At 36.2% G+C, this 13848-nt stretch overlaps 1 protein-coding gene and 1 non-coding gene across 2 annotated transcripts; one reads left to right on the forward strand and one right to left on the reverse strand.

The window, feature by feature from the left end:
• Positions 1 to 6539: 6539 nt before the first annotated feature.
• On the forward strand, positions 6540 to 6613 carry TRNAT-AGU (transfer RNA threonine (anticodon AGU)). Its single transcript has one exon. It is a non-coding gene; the product is annotated as a tRNA-Thr (tRNA).
• Positions 6614 to 6811: 198 nt separating this feature from the next.
• On the reverse strand, positions 6812 to 13030 carry LOC110802411 (O-fucosyltransferase 1). The gene is made up of 9 exons (XM_022007854.2): positions 12844 to 13030; positions 12611 to 12770; positions 12059 to 12137; positions 11885 to 11955; positions 9584 to 9672; positions 9230 to 9353; positions 8849 to 9132; positions 8513 to 8642; positions 6812 to 7924 (listed from the first exon to the last, which is right to left on the reverse strand). Exons 1-9 carry the CDS (start codon positions 12849 to 12851, stop codon positions 7307 to 7309), a joined length of 1563 nt encoding a protein of 520 aa, XP_021863546.1. The 5' UTR covers positions 12852 to 13030; the 3' UTR covers positions 6812 to 7306.
• Positions 13031 to 13848: the final 818 nt, after the last annotated feature.

Genomic DNA, 13848 nt, shown 5'->3' on the forward strand with positions numbered 1-13848 from the left:
AAGTTGGAATTGAAGACGATAGGTATTGAATGCTCGTAAGTTGCAAGGTAGTCCTCGATGTTCTTGAAATTTATGATCAATAATGGTGAGGAGGATGAAGAGGAGATTACAGTAATGAAGGTCGGAGAGGATGAACACATCTTGAAGTTGGGCTTTTGGGTGCTTTTCCTTTTTCCAAATCCAACAATACTGGGAAATTAATTTGTAGGGGGAGCCACGTGGGTTTTTCCTTCTTTGGGTTTTCCTTCTTTGGATTTAAAGGGGGAGCCACGTGGTGTTTTTGGTGTTTTTGGGAAGATAGCCACGTGGCTTTGAAATGTAAGTGGTTGGGCTTTTTAAATACTAGGTATTGATTGACTAGCATTTGACCCGTTCAATACACGTGAGCATTATATATATGAAGTGGGAAAAACTTACATCGCTCGACATACAATTTTTAAGTATCATATAATATAATTTGCAAGTACATATAACATACAAATATTTGGTTAGTCTAAGCTATAAATATGCAGAAATATTTTATGTTTATTACCCTTTGTATACTTAAATGTTATTATAAAATCAGCAAAAATAAAATTCAGGAGTAACAATAAAAACCAGTAATAATGTGCTACACAATATAATTTCTTCTAAAATAGAAAAGAAAAATGATTAACTAATATAATAAAAATAAATTGGAAAAAAAAATAAGACGTAGTTATAGAAAATGTGGAAAATACATAGACTATAAGCATATTGTCTCTGAAAATGTATGTTGATATATTCCGTAATAGATTGTGCATAACGAACTTGAAATGAGTTTCATAAACATATAACTAATCATATGAATCATTAAAAAGGTTTAGAATGTGGAAATAGGTTCGTTTGTTGGTAGTTGGGATCGAAAATGCCATTTTTGGGCATAAATGACCTATATCGACCCAAATGACACATAGGCGTGCATAAAGAACTTGAAATGAGTTTCATAAACACATGACTAATCATATGCATCATTAAAAAGGGTTAGAATGTGGAAATAGGTTCGTTTGTTGGTAGTTGGGATCGAAAATGCCATTTTTGGCCACAAATGACCTATTTCGACCAAATGACCCATAGGCGTGCATAAGGAACTTGTAATGAGTCTTATAAACATATAACTAATCATATGGATCATTAAAAAGGGTTAGAACGTGGAAATAGGTTCGTTTGTAGGTAGTTGGAATCGAAAATGCCATTTTTGGCCATAAATGACCTATATCGACCCAAATGACCCATAGGCGTGCATACCGAACTTGAAATGAGTCTTATAAACATATGACTAGTCATATGAATCATGAAAAAGGGGTAGAATGTGGAAATAGGTTCGTTTGTTGGTAGTTGGGATCGAAAATGCCATTTTTGGCCTTAAATGACCTATATCGACCCAAATGACCCATAGGCGTGCATAACGAACTTGAAATGAGTCTTATAAACATAAAACTAATCATATGAATCATGAAAAAGGGTTAGAAAGTGTCCTTAGGTTCATTTGTTGGTAGTTGGGATCGAAAATACCATTTTTGGCCAAATATGACCTATATCGGGCCAAATGAACCATAGGCGTGCATAACGAACTTGAAATGAGTTTCATAAACATATAACTAAACATATGAATCATTAAAAAGGTTTAGAATGTGGAAATAGGTTCATTTGTTGGTAGTTGGGATCAAAAATGCCATTTTTGGTTATAAATGACCTATATCGACCCAAATGACCCATATGCGTGCATAACGAACTTGAAATGAGTTTCATAAACATATAACTAATCATATGAATCATGAAAAAGGGTTAGAATGTGGAAATAGGTTCGTTTGTTGGTAGTTGGAATCGAAAATGTCATTTTTGGCTATAAATGACTTATATCGACCCAAATAACCCATAGGCGTGCATAACGAACTTGAAATGAATTTCATAAACATATAACTAATCATATGAATGATGAAAAATGGTTAGAATGTGGAAATAGGTTCGTTTGTTGGTAGTTGGGATCGAAAATGCCATTTTTGGCCATAAATGACCTATATCGACCCAAATGACCCATAGACGTGCATAACGAGCTTGAAATGAGTCTTATAAACATATAACTACTCATATGAATCATGAAAAATGTGTATAATTTGAATATAAGTTCGTTTGTTGATAGTTGGTATCGAAAATGCCATTTTTGGCCATAAATGTCCTATATCGACCCAAATGATCCATATGCGTGCATAACAAACTTGAAATGAGTTTTATAAACATATAACTAAGCATATGAAACATAAAAAAGGTTTAGAAAGTGTCCTTAGGTTCATTTGTTGATATTTGAGATCGAAAATTCCATTTTTGGCCAAATATGATCTATATCGGGACAAATGAGCCTTAGATGTGCATAAAGAACTTGAAATGAATCTTAGTAACCTCTAACTAAGCATATGAAACATAAAAAAGATTTAGAAAGTGTCCTTAGGTTCATTTGTTGATATTTGGAATCAAAAATGTCATTTTTGGCCGAATATGACTTATCGAGCCAAATGAGCCTTAGACGTGCATAAAGAACTTGAAATGAATCTTAGTAACCTCAGAAAGTTGTTTTCGCTACCAATATAATTTCCGTTTTTGCATATGAAACTTAATTTAATTTATTGGTTTGCATGTACGTTGTTCTTTTAAAGGTTTTCAAAACTCCAAGGGAGGGGCCCTTTACGAAAGAGGAGTTGGATGAAGTTCGAGACAAGTGGGCTACTTACTTCAACGATTGTGAACTACTCTTAGTATAAATAGAGCAGGCTTGTAGTTATCCGTGACTCTTACATTACTTTGTTATTTATTGATTTAATTAATTATATTTGAATTAATTCGGTAATATTATTGTAAATTTGAAATTTATATCACTTTTGAGGAATGTCAAGCTGACGTTTGGTGAAACAATATTCTATAAATTATAATGCAGAATTTTATATTGCAAAATCAGAAATTATATTGCAGAATCAGGAATTATATTGCAGATTTTTTTAAAAAAAATAATAAAAACTCAAAAGTTTCCCTTGTTTGCAACAAGAGCAACTTATGTGAAGCTTATAAGTTGCCCTTGTTAAGGGCAACTTTTGATAATTTGCCAAAAGTGACCCAGCCATATGTTGCCCTTATAAAGGGCAACTTATAAGCCTATTTTAAGGGCAACTTATGATGTTTTTTCCTCTAGTGCATGGTACCACGGGAAAAACCCGTTTTCGAGGGGGACGACTGGCGGTCCTCAGATCTTGCATTTCTTCCCGAGTTTCATCTGTCTCAGCGGCCACGCGCTGGCTTGGTAAGTAAGGATGTGTCTTTAGCGACCTTTCGCAGAATTTTGTGGGTTTTTCCTGTTAGAGAGGTATGCCTTTGTACTATTCAGGATCTTTATCTCCGTTGTATTTGTATATTTTTCTGAGATATCAGACTTGTAGGTGGTATGGCTCCCTTTTGATAATGCGCCTACACCTCCTTCGGCCATGCGGGCCTATTACTTGTCTGGACGGCGGGTGTTGTTCCCAGGGGTGTACCGTCCCATGTGGTATCTGGGTGAGCGGGTGACTCCTTAGCACAATGTAGGAGGCAGGTTCGTCCCTACGGATCCTCCGAAGTCCATGCTGGCGAAGATTGCTGTTGCCTGGCTTTATGCAGAGGTCGTGGAGGCTGGGGGTGAGTCCATTTGTCTTCCGTGGGAGAACTTTGTGGATAAGAGGAGCCGCTATGATGATCTCTTGGCGAGACTTGCTCCACCTATAATATGATATAAAATATTTCATTTGATAACTACTGGTTATCTTCCCAAAGTGATCACTGTAATTATAAAATACTATAATCTGAACATATTGTGATGTGATATAACGACACAAAATGGTGTCTCATTTTTAATGGCAAGACAATCTAACAAAACTTATTAAAAGATAGTTTATACTCTCGTGGAGTATTTATTGTAATTGTAGTACATATCAATTTCAATAAACATATTCATCTTTCTTCATCTTCATGATGATATCAATATCATAAACTCATACTTGTGCTCATAAAATGAATTAATGAACTATGAACAAACGTGTATCACATTTAACGTCATTGTATCATTTTGATCCATATACCACTATTTTGTAAACATAAAAGGTATCTCCCTTGATCCTTGAATATATTATATTTTGATTTATGTAAGAGAAATTGTTCGTACCCAATAAAAACACCTCTTCATAATCTATTCTCATTGATGTATGAGAGGAATTCTCGGGAATAGTGATCAAGAAATCAACAACATTCAAATGGTTGTCCAAAAATAATTTCTCCAAATTCTTAAACAATATTTGTCAAAATAGAAACCACTCAAAATAATACCATGCCTAAAGCATATAAAAGCATAAAATCATAATATTACCAAAATATTCATAACATAGAAACATAATTAGCATAGGTAAACTACTAGAATTTCATACTTAAATCAATGTAAATCATTTGAAATTTAATTATTCCTAGAAATTAACAACTTGTATTCACTATCTTATTCACAATAAAACATACATTGGTCAAATTCTCACTTCACCTTTCTCACTTTTACCATCTTTGAAGTCCCACTCCGGGTGGGAATATGAGTTCACATCTTTGAAGTCACACTTTAGGTGGGGATTTGAGATCACGAAATAATCTCCACGATCTCTACCATATCCATCTAATATAAATCCACATCAACAGTCATGCAATTGGCCACAACCAGTACTTTCGGTATGGTCTTTAATCATTCAAAAAAAATATCTTTTTCTTTTCACGATATGGGATGTCACATTCGCTTCAGGGAATGAAGTTGAGCCAGTAAAATGTGATTCATGATATTCATCAATAACTTATTATTTTTCTCACTCACAAGAAAATAAGATATCAGTTCAAAATATTTCTTATACGTTTTTCTCGATACCGTGTCTTCATGACAACATATTTGCATGAAAAGTGGAGTATGTTTTTTCTAACATATATGTATAAGTAATCTCTTTTCCACATCATTTCAGATGAGAATTAATTTTAAACATGGCTGAACTATGCTCAATCACAAATTTAAGATCTTGCCATCTTAAATGCCACCAATCATAATTAGCTTTTGGTAATGTGTTGGTCATACTTTTCCTTTGGATTACTCCAAAGAATTTGTACGTCTTTTAACAACAAGATATTCAGTTTATAACTTTCGTGGAGGTGATGGCGAATAAATATCATAGTTTTGGCCATGTCTTGGTATGTTGTTTTGTTTTCCTCTTTGGTTGTTTCGCCAATTTCTTTTGGGGTGTATCTCACTATCTAAAACCCATAACATGTTATATGAAATTAGGGAGAATGGGAAGAGGGAAAGAGCAAAACCGTAGAGAATAAACAAGCGGTTATCTTATTGTAGAGACCAAAGTATTATATATACATAAGAATAATACAAACTTTTAGAAAAGACGGTCTAACGGTTAGACCACTTTTATACACTGGAACAACTAATTAGTTAACCACTGAAACCAATTAGTTAAGTCTGAAATTCAATTAGTTAAGCAACGAAACCAATTAGTTATGCAATCGAACTAATTAGTTAAGCACTAAACCAATTAGTTAAACAACGAAACTGATTAGTTAAGCAATGAGATCAATTAGTTAAGATTTTTTGAGTTTTAGTTAATAATAAGTTTGTTAAAAAATAATAACTATTCGACTCATAAATTTAACTATTCGACTCATAAATTTAACTATTTATCTTTATACCTTAACTATTTTGTTATTCAATTAGTTATGATTTTATTACTTTTAGTTTTGTTTTACACTAGTTTAGTTAGTACCCAAAAAGTGGTCTAACCGTTAGACGGTCTTATACAAAAGTTTCTGTAAGAATAAAGATGTCAGGGATATAATGAGCATCCACAATACAATATGTTTATAACATTTCAGTTTAATAAATAGTCGAGAGGGGTAAAAATGAACCAAAAAAAATTACTACACAAAACCAAAGAGTCATTCGCCTTTTTTAAGCGGTAAGGGTTTACAAATTCTTATTTACAAGGGTTGTACAATAAATATTATACACCAGAGTAAGCGTATATATGTAAAAGTTATCCATTTTTTAGTGATAAATGTTTTCATTTTAATAAAACTTATTTCTTCAAAATCACTAATAATGTACAAAATTAATCATTTAAATCTTTAAAATGTTTATCTATCAACATTATTTTTGCTAATATAAAAGTTAATCAAAACTAGGTTAATGTTACAAAAAAATGGATAAAAGTTATCTTGGTGTGCAATAAATTTATTGTACACCTAATGCGCGCAAGACCTTTGGTTTAATTTATAGGTTCCTCCCCCTTCGGGTTTTATACTATGATTTAGTAATATTAACGTTTACGTGTGAAATATTTTTTTTGTTTGGCAATTAAAATGAAAATTCATTGGCCCATGCAGGGGGAACCTGCGACCTTGGCGTTATTAGCACCACGCTCTAACCAACTGAGGTCATGGGCCTTGTTCGTGTGAAACATTACTATTAAGCTCTCGTAGCTCAGTTGGTTAGAGCACCCGTTTAGTAAGCGGGAGGTCTTGAGTTCGACTCTCAACGAGAGCATATTTTTATAATACCGCAGGAGCAGCCCGAAATGTTCTTATCCCTAATTTTACAATTTTACTATTATTGACTCGTAATCCCATATTAACTTTATACAAAGTTATTGACTTGACCCGACACGACCTGGCCGGATCATGACACGAAATCCAAGATGACCATGCTCGGACCCAACCCGAGTAACTGTTTTGACAGCTGTAGTACTGGTAGTGGTTAAATCTTAATAAAATCGTCAAAAATATTATTCCTATTACATTAGGAAAATAAAGGACTTTGTTACAGTCATCAGAGTTCCGCAGAAAAAAGTAATCACACTCGTCTGCTCATCGCTACTTGGCTTGGTCCTATACAACCGGAAAAACACAATTCAGATGGACAATTTGGATTGCATGTATCCTACTCTAACCCATATTTTTTCCTTGCTATTTCTACTTCCAGAAATGCTCATACCCGTTGTTTCTATTTTTCGCAAATAAACTCAGGCTCTGCAAAACCTCATCATCTATATCACATATTCTTTACAATAATGCTATGGAAAGTCAGAAACTTTCTAGATAACACCTGTTTGTGTAGAAACTCTGCAAAACCTCATCATCTATATCACATATTCTTTACAACTGAAGCATATCACGGCAATACCCAGTATTTTCTATGATGTCAAGAAGTATTAATTGACCTTGGATGAATGACAATTTTTCATCTCTGAGCCCCAGAAACAGTCAAGTTTGAACCGGTTGCTGAGATATCACTGACACCTTCACTCTCTAATCGGCTATGCAACGTTTCCATAGTGTTTTCTGGTGGGCATTTATCAGCAGGATTTTTTGCTGACATCTGACAGAAGCATTCAGGCCATGAATTGGTGTAGAATGATTCAGGGGATATCCGCTTATGGGGACCACCAAAGCTAGTCTTCGTCATTACACTTCTCACAGCTTCTTCGAAACCATTTGAGCGCCCCTTTTCTCGATCAATGAAAATTGGGGCAAGAGCCTTCCTGTCTGGCCTGATAATTGTTCGAAAGCCGTAGTACAGGCGGTGGCCCAGAAGGTTGTTTGCAAAATTGCTTGGGCCATCATAGGTGGGCATAAAAATATCTGCAAGTAGGCAAACCATGTAATCTACAGCCGACCCCAGCATACCATTTGTGTTCTTTTTTAGCTGTCCTGATGTATCTACGGTGCTGTGGTTTTCAAGATGCGGGAAAATAGACCTAAAAGGTTTCATGAAACGTTCACCGCCATAAAGGTCGCCAGCTGCTAGATAGATCCTGGTGGAGTTATCAAAACCCATTGCGCGTAGGACAAGGCCAACCTGCAACATAAAAGACCACAGTTACCAGAAAAGGCTAGAATATCAACAATAAATAAAACTCCTTTAATGGTTACGATGGCATTGCAAAAGGACTTCCACCAGAAACAGCCGCAAAATAACATTGTAGGTGAACACAGGTGAGAACAGGGCAGCTCTTAATTGGAAGAAAAAGCACTCAGGTACCTTTTTTTTTTCTGAGGGAAGCACATAAGTACCTACTTGGCTATATGTATGTGTTTTGTGTTTGTGAGTTGTGACTAACAATATGTTTTAAGTCATTAGCCTGTTTCTCATTAGGAATAGAATACAGAAAATTAAGTAACTGCATAAGTGCACAGTATTCAGTATGGTTGTCTCTTTTAACTCATTAGCTGGAAAGTTTTGTAAATAAAGGCCCAGAAGTTGAAGCCTCTCAGCTGTCAAAAATGTGGCTTTTCTCAATCAGGACAAAAACAAGAACAGTGACCTTGGAGAACTTAAGCAAATTTAATTCCATAATTTTTTATCATATCACCGCACTTCAATTAACCAACTAAAGGGACAACAGAAGAGAACAATGACAATAGAATGAATTGAGTCAGCATATACCTCTTCTGGAGTTAAAGGACATTTCCCAATAGCACGTCTCTCATCATACACAAGTTTCTTAGGCGCAAAGTTCTTCGCCCTATACTCTTTCAATTCCTTCTGCTCCTTGGGGGAAAATATATCAAAGCACCTGAAAAATATTGACCCGAATTTGTAATAATGATCAATTACTGTAGCAGTCCTCAATTTCTGAACAGTTCATCTTTTATGTAATCAATACAAAAGTATTTGGACAGCTTCCTCGACAATTATGCACTGCATATGTGTAATAAATGAGAGAAAAGAGTAGAAATAAGAAATTCCACAAAGATGATCAGCCAGAAGCACGTGACTTACCCAGCAAATGACAGCATATCCATTTCAAATCGAAGATGTATCGCCATGAAGCGACCTTGCGCACGTAGCCTATTCACTATTGCATGGCTCAGCTCCATTATATGTGGCTTAAATCTGAGAGCATGATAATTTACCCTGCACCTTAATCTTTGATATTCAGGATTGTCAACTTCCTCAGCCAGACGGTGAGAAAAGGGGGTCAGGTAGATAGCACCATTCTCCTTCATCTTCTCCAAAGCAACAGTTGTATACCAACTGATCGGCGCATCTCTTGGAGGGTTCATCTGAATAAATAATTAAAAAAAGTGACACATGCATAAAATTGCATAAAAACAACTGTTTTGATTCTTTTGAATATATACAAGCAAGCAGCAAAAGCACCTGAATAGCTTTCATTTTCTTGGTTTTTCCATTTTTGTGAATCTCTGGAACACTTTCAACAATTCGCACATCATATCTCAGAGTCCTCATAAAATGCTCCACGTCATAGATACCTTGAAACCCACTGTATTAAAGTATCAAGAATCAGATAGATGCAAATTTTACAAAACAAAACCTGGGGAGAGAGGAACATGAGGAAATGAGCAAAACAGAATGAAAATATACCATACTTCCCTTCCTTATCCCTTCCCTTTATTTATCTAAACATTTTATTAAACAACAAAGTGAAACTTAAAAAGGTAAGGTCGACAATGAAGCCGATCAGTTACTACAAGTTGGCATCAAAATATATACCTGTCATCATGCCAAAAGGAATTAGCATCCAGCTCAGGTAACACGAGCGTTGCATTCATGATTCGAGCAGCAAGAACAGCATTACAAATCTACAAATGTAAAGGCCAACTGCTAGGTGAAACAGAACAATATCTTGCTGAAAACACAGGGGAATTCTGTGTTACATAACATAATAGTGTTCATGGATCCAAGCTCCCACACTTGTGTTGATGCCTTCATCAAATGCACAATGGAAAGCGACAAATATCACAATAGTGCACAAACTCACATTTATGAATACTACTGTGTACCTGATCACAAAATTGATACAGACAGTATTATATCATGACAGAGCCTAACCCTTTCATCTAAACTCCCTAAAATATGACAGCAGCTTCGACTAAACACCTTTACATCTCTGTAGATCTATCGCAAGTTAATGACAATGCCTCATTTTCGGGAGACACTTGAGAACAAAGTTAAGAGCTGCAACCCAAGTGGAAGCATGTGCACCAGTGTATGCTCTGCCTTTTCCCCTTATTTCTTTAAAAACGGACATCACCAAAGCCAAATATTTCAAACGTAAATGACCAGCAAGAATTAATTAATTAGTCATCTCACTGAAGCTTAAAGGATGTCAATGACTTGATTTCCTTTTTAGCAATTCAGAGTTTATAAGGTGTTGATACATGAAGTTTCTTAAAGCCAAATTTTTTCAAGTATTAACTGTCTACTGATAAACACAAGATACACTCTAGTAATGTCCTAATAATTACTTGTGAATCATTTTTTGGAGCGTGAAATTGTTTTAGATATTCCCAAATACAAAATTCTTAGTTATTCAACAAGTTAGGAGCCTTGTACGCCTAATGATACCCTAATGACACCAAGACATCGTTCTAAAACTGCTAGCAGCAATGAGCCTCCAATTCATAGCCTAGCCCCATTTCCTACTTTGCCAATGTATATATCAACAGCCAGCTCTTTTCTAGTATCTATTTGTAGTTTTCCGAATTCCACCTTAGCTTCAGGAATTCAGTTATGGCCTGTTTGGGAATCTGAATTTCATTTGAAATTCTGGATTTGGCCCAATTCACTTGTTTGGATATATATGGAATTTGGAATTTGGAATTTGGAATTGGGCCAAATCCAACCCTTACAAAAACAAGTTCATTTTAAAGAATTTGAAATACCATGGTAAATGATGTCATTTCAATTCCAAATGTTGGTAATCACGGGTTCAAGGCTCTCACCCCTCTTTGCCCACTTTCTCCCAGCAACACATTTTCTCTCTCCTGTCCCAAACCCACCACCGCTTTCACGACCGCTCCACCACCGCCTTCTTGTCGACTACCTCCATAACCCCTTACGTAATAGCGGCCTCAACTTTCACGACTCACGAGCGGCAACCACCTCTAATCATCTCTTCGTCGCTATCACCGTGAAATCCTAGGAATTTGTCTCACTCCTTCGCCGGCGACAGAACAAGTCGTTACTCCTCCGCCGCTAATCTGGCCGCTGCAAACAATCCATGATTTCATTTCTTTGGATTTTCTAAATTATTTCTATCAAATTCTTCTATAATCAAAATCGGATCCGGTATTTTGATATCCCAGTTAATTACCTTTGGTATGCTGAAATCTTCAATTGGTAATCTTGATGATTAAATTTAAGGTTCAATTGATAATCTTCTATTGCTTTTTGTTGTATGTGGAATTTTCGATCTCTTTCTAGGAGAAATTAATAACTTTGGTAATTTTCCCTGCAATTGTACCACACTTTCTCTCTCTTCTTTTGTTTTCTCAATTTTTTTGTTTTTTAATTGAAATTTGGGGTTCAATGATATGACTCATATAGCCATATGAGTAATTAGGTAAGCTACTGCATATGATACGAGATTTTTTTTTTTAATTATAGAATCGAAATATCACTTATTTTCCAAACCCTATGTTGGAATTGAAATTATGGAATTGAAATTATTGGTGTTTGCCAAACACTTGATTTGGAATTCAATTTTGGTATTTCAATTCCCATATTTGAATTCAAGAATTTCAAATGAAATCTAAGTTACCAAACACTACCTTAGGAAGTTCTATCCCAAAACATTAACACACTTCTCATATGTTAACCAAAAAACATGTGAATACCCAACTTTACAACGCATGCAATCAGGAATTAGAGGAGCTTTTTTTTAATGTCAAGACGATCCTAGAACTTGCATAAGCAAAAATATCAAAAAGAACAGACGAGAAAGAAATTTTGTAATTTCTGGAAGGGAGGGATGAAATAGAACAGGAAAAAGGCAACAAAGAGGATACTTACTGCAGTCCTCTGCTGATTCAGACCACCGTTGCAGCGAACACGCAGGTACCCATTCGTCTTACTAGGGGGAGCTGCAGCATTGAAATATGGGTGAAGCAAATGAGTTCATGTAAACGAGAACATTGAATTCCATATTAATCTAATCTCATTGTTTCACAAGAAGAAAATTCTCACGAGGCCAATCAGAACGAGGAGCAGAAGACGGTCTCCAGCCATCAGACTGCGCGGTTTGCCAAAGTTCCTCCGTATTAATCTGACAAAATACAAATGCAGCAGCACAAATTCAAAGTTTCAGCAACACGAATCAAGAAAATTGACGATCAGCGTTCATAGTTATTTCGGTTGCACAGTACACCCTACATAAAAGGGGAAATCAAATCGCCAGTCCATTCAACAATTCATAGAATCATCACATTCATACCAAGTTATATTACACTGTTGTCCCTCAAATTGCCTTAGTAAATTCAGCTGGGTCTTTGGTTGTATGTATGCAATAATCAATTGTGGATTATGCTGATCCACATTGAATTCATGGACCCTAAACTTTCTAATTTTGGAATAAACAATAAAAGATAGTTGAGCTTCCAGCAAGTGCCACAGAAATCTAAACTTTTTTGCAGCGCAATTAACATGTTTAAACCAGAATTTTTTATTTCAAAAAGTATTAATTAACAAAACCCAATAACAAAATCATGCCCGAAGGATATCAAATCACCTGGAACTGACCTCGGTTCTAGTGGTAGATCGGAGGGTGGACCTTGAGGAGAAGAGAGAGAAAGTGCAAACGACAAGAACAATGGCCGCAATTATTAGCTTCCCAATCATCCCCTTCATTCCTCCACTCCACTGCTTCAGCTTCCGTCTTCTCTGTCCCATTTCCCCTTCCCTAAACAATTTACATCAAAATTAGAACTCATACAGTAGAAGAATTGGAGATCTGGAAATTAATGCGATATTACCTTCTCATGCTTCTCAATTACAGAGCAATGCGCAAAATTGAAGAGACTAGGGTTTGAATTTCTGGAGAAATTGGGGATTGTAGTGATCCAGAGTTGGAGTTCGTGATGAGCTGAGGAGTGAGTCTGGCGGTGAAATCAGGTTATCCCGCTCGTTTGACGCCTCACTTGTTTGCTCCTAACTTGGATCGGGGCGTTCGAATTTAAAAGTGTTGGCTAAATGGCTACGGTGCGACAAAGTTTGACCCGACCATTCGTTTGACTAAGAGTCTCACTTATTTGCTCCTACTCCGTAACTTGGATCGGGTTGTTCAAATAGCCCGGTAAAATTTGACTCGACCATTTGTTTGAATGGGGTTCTCACTTGTTGGTAGGGGTGTCAAATCGGGTCATCGGATCGGTTTCGAATCGGTTATAAACGGTTCGGGTCTTGTCGAAATCGGATAATGTCGGGTTAATGTTTCTATCCGGGTCAATTCGGATCGGTTCGGATAACTTCGGTTTCGGATGAAGTCGGTTAATATGATTTTCGGTTTCGAGTCGGTTTCGGTTCGGGTAATTTCGGTTCGGTTAAATCTCGGGTTCGGTTTGAACCGGTTCGGGTTTAAAACGGTTTTGTATCGGTTTAATTTGGTTCGGGTCTAGTTCGGTTCGGGTGTATGTCGGATACAGTTGTTATTTTTACCGGCTTACTGGGGGTACGGGTGGTGTCCGGATCGGATAAGTCTCGAATTTGGGTGTATGTCGGATTCATTTACTATTTTAACTGATTTACAGCGAGAATGGGTCATGTCTAGATCGGATATAGTCTCGGGTTAGGGTTAAGTTTGATCGTGAGTCTCGGGTTCGGGTCAAGTTCGGACTGGTCGCACCTCCGATCGGGGTCTATTACAGATTGAGTTTGCGGTTTGTGGTTCGGGCTAAGATCAGGTTGGCAAGATTCTTATGTTGTATGGATCGAGTAGCTCTCGAGTTCACTATCAAATTCATATCACTTTATAATTCTAA

This window comes from Spinacia oleracea, chromosome 1, assembly GCF_020520425.1.
Source record: "Spinacia oleracea cultivar Varoflay chromosome 1, BTI_SOV_V1, whole genome shotgun sequence".
Lineage (NCBI taxonomy): Eukaryota > Viridiplantae > Streptophyta > Magnoliopsida > Caryophyllales > Amaranthaceae > Spinacia > Spinacia oleracea.

Excerpts from the sequence above, each read along its gene's own strand:
- LOC110802411 (XM_022007854.2), bottom strand. Across the intron at positions 9,673-11,884 it reads TGAATCAGCAGAGGACTGCA|ATTTGTAATGCTGTTCTTGC; the intron begins GTAAGTATCCTC and ends TTACATTTGTAG. Across the intron at positions 9,133-9,229 it reads AGAAAATGAAAGCTATTCAG|ATGAACCCTCCAAGAGATGC; the intron begins GTGCTTTTGCTG and ends TTATTTATTCAG.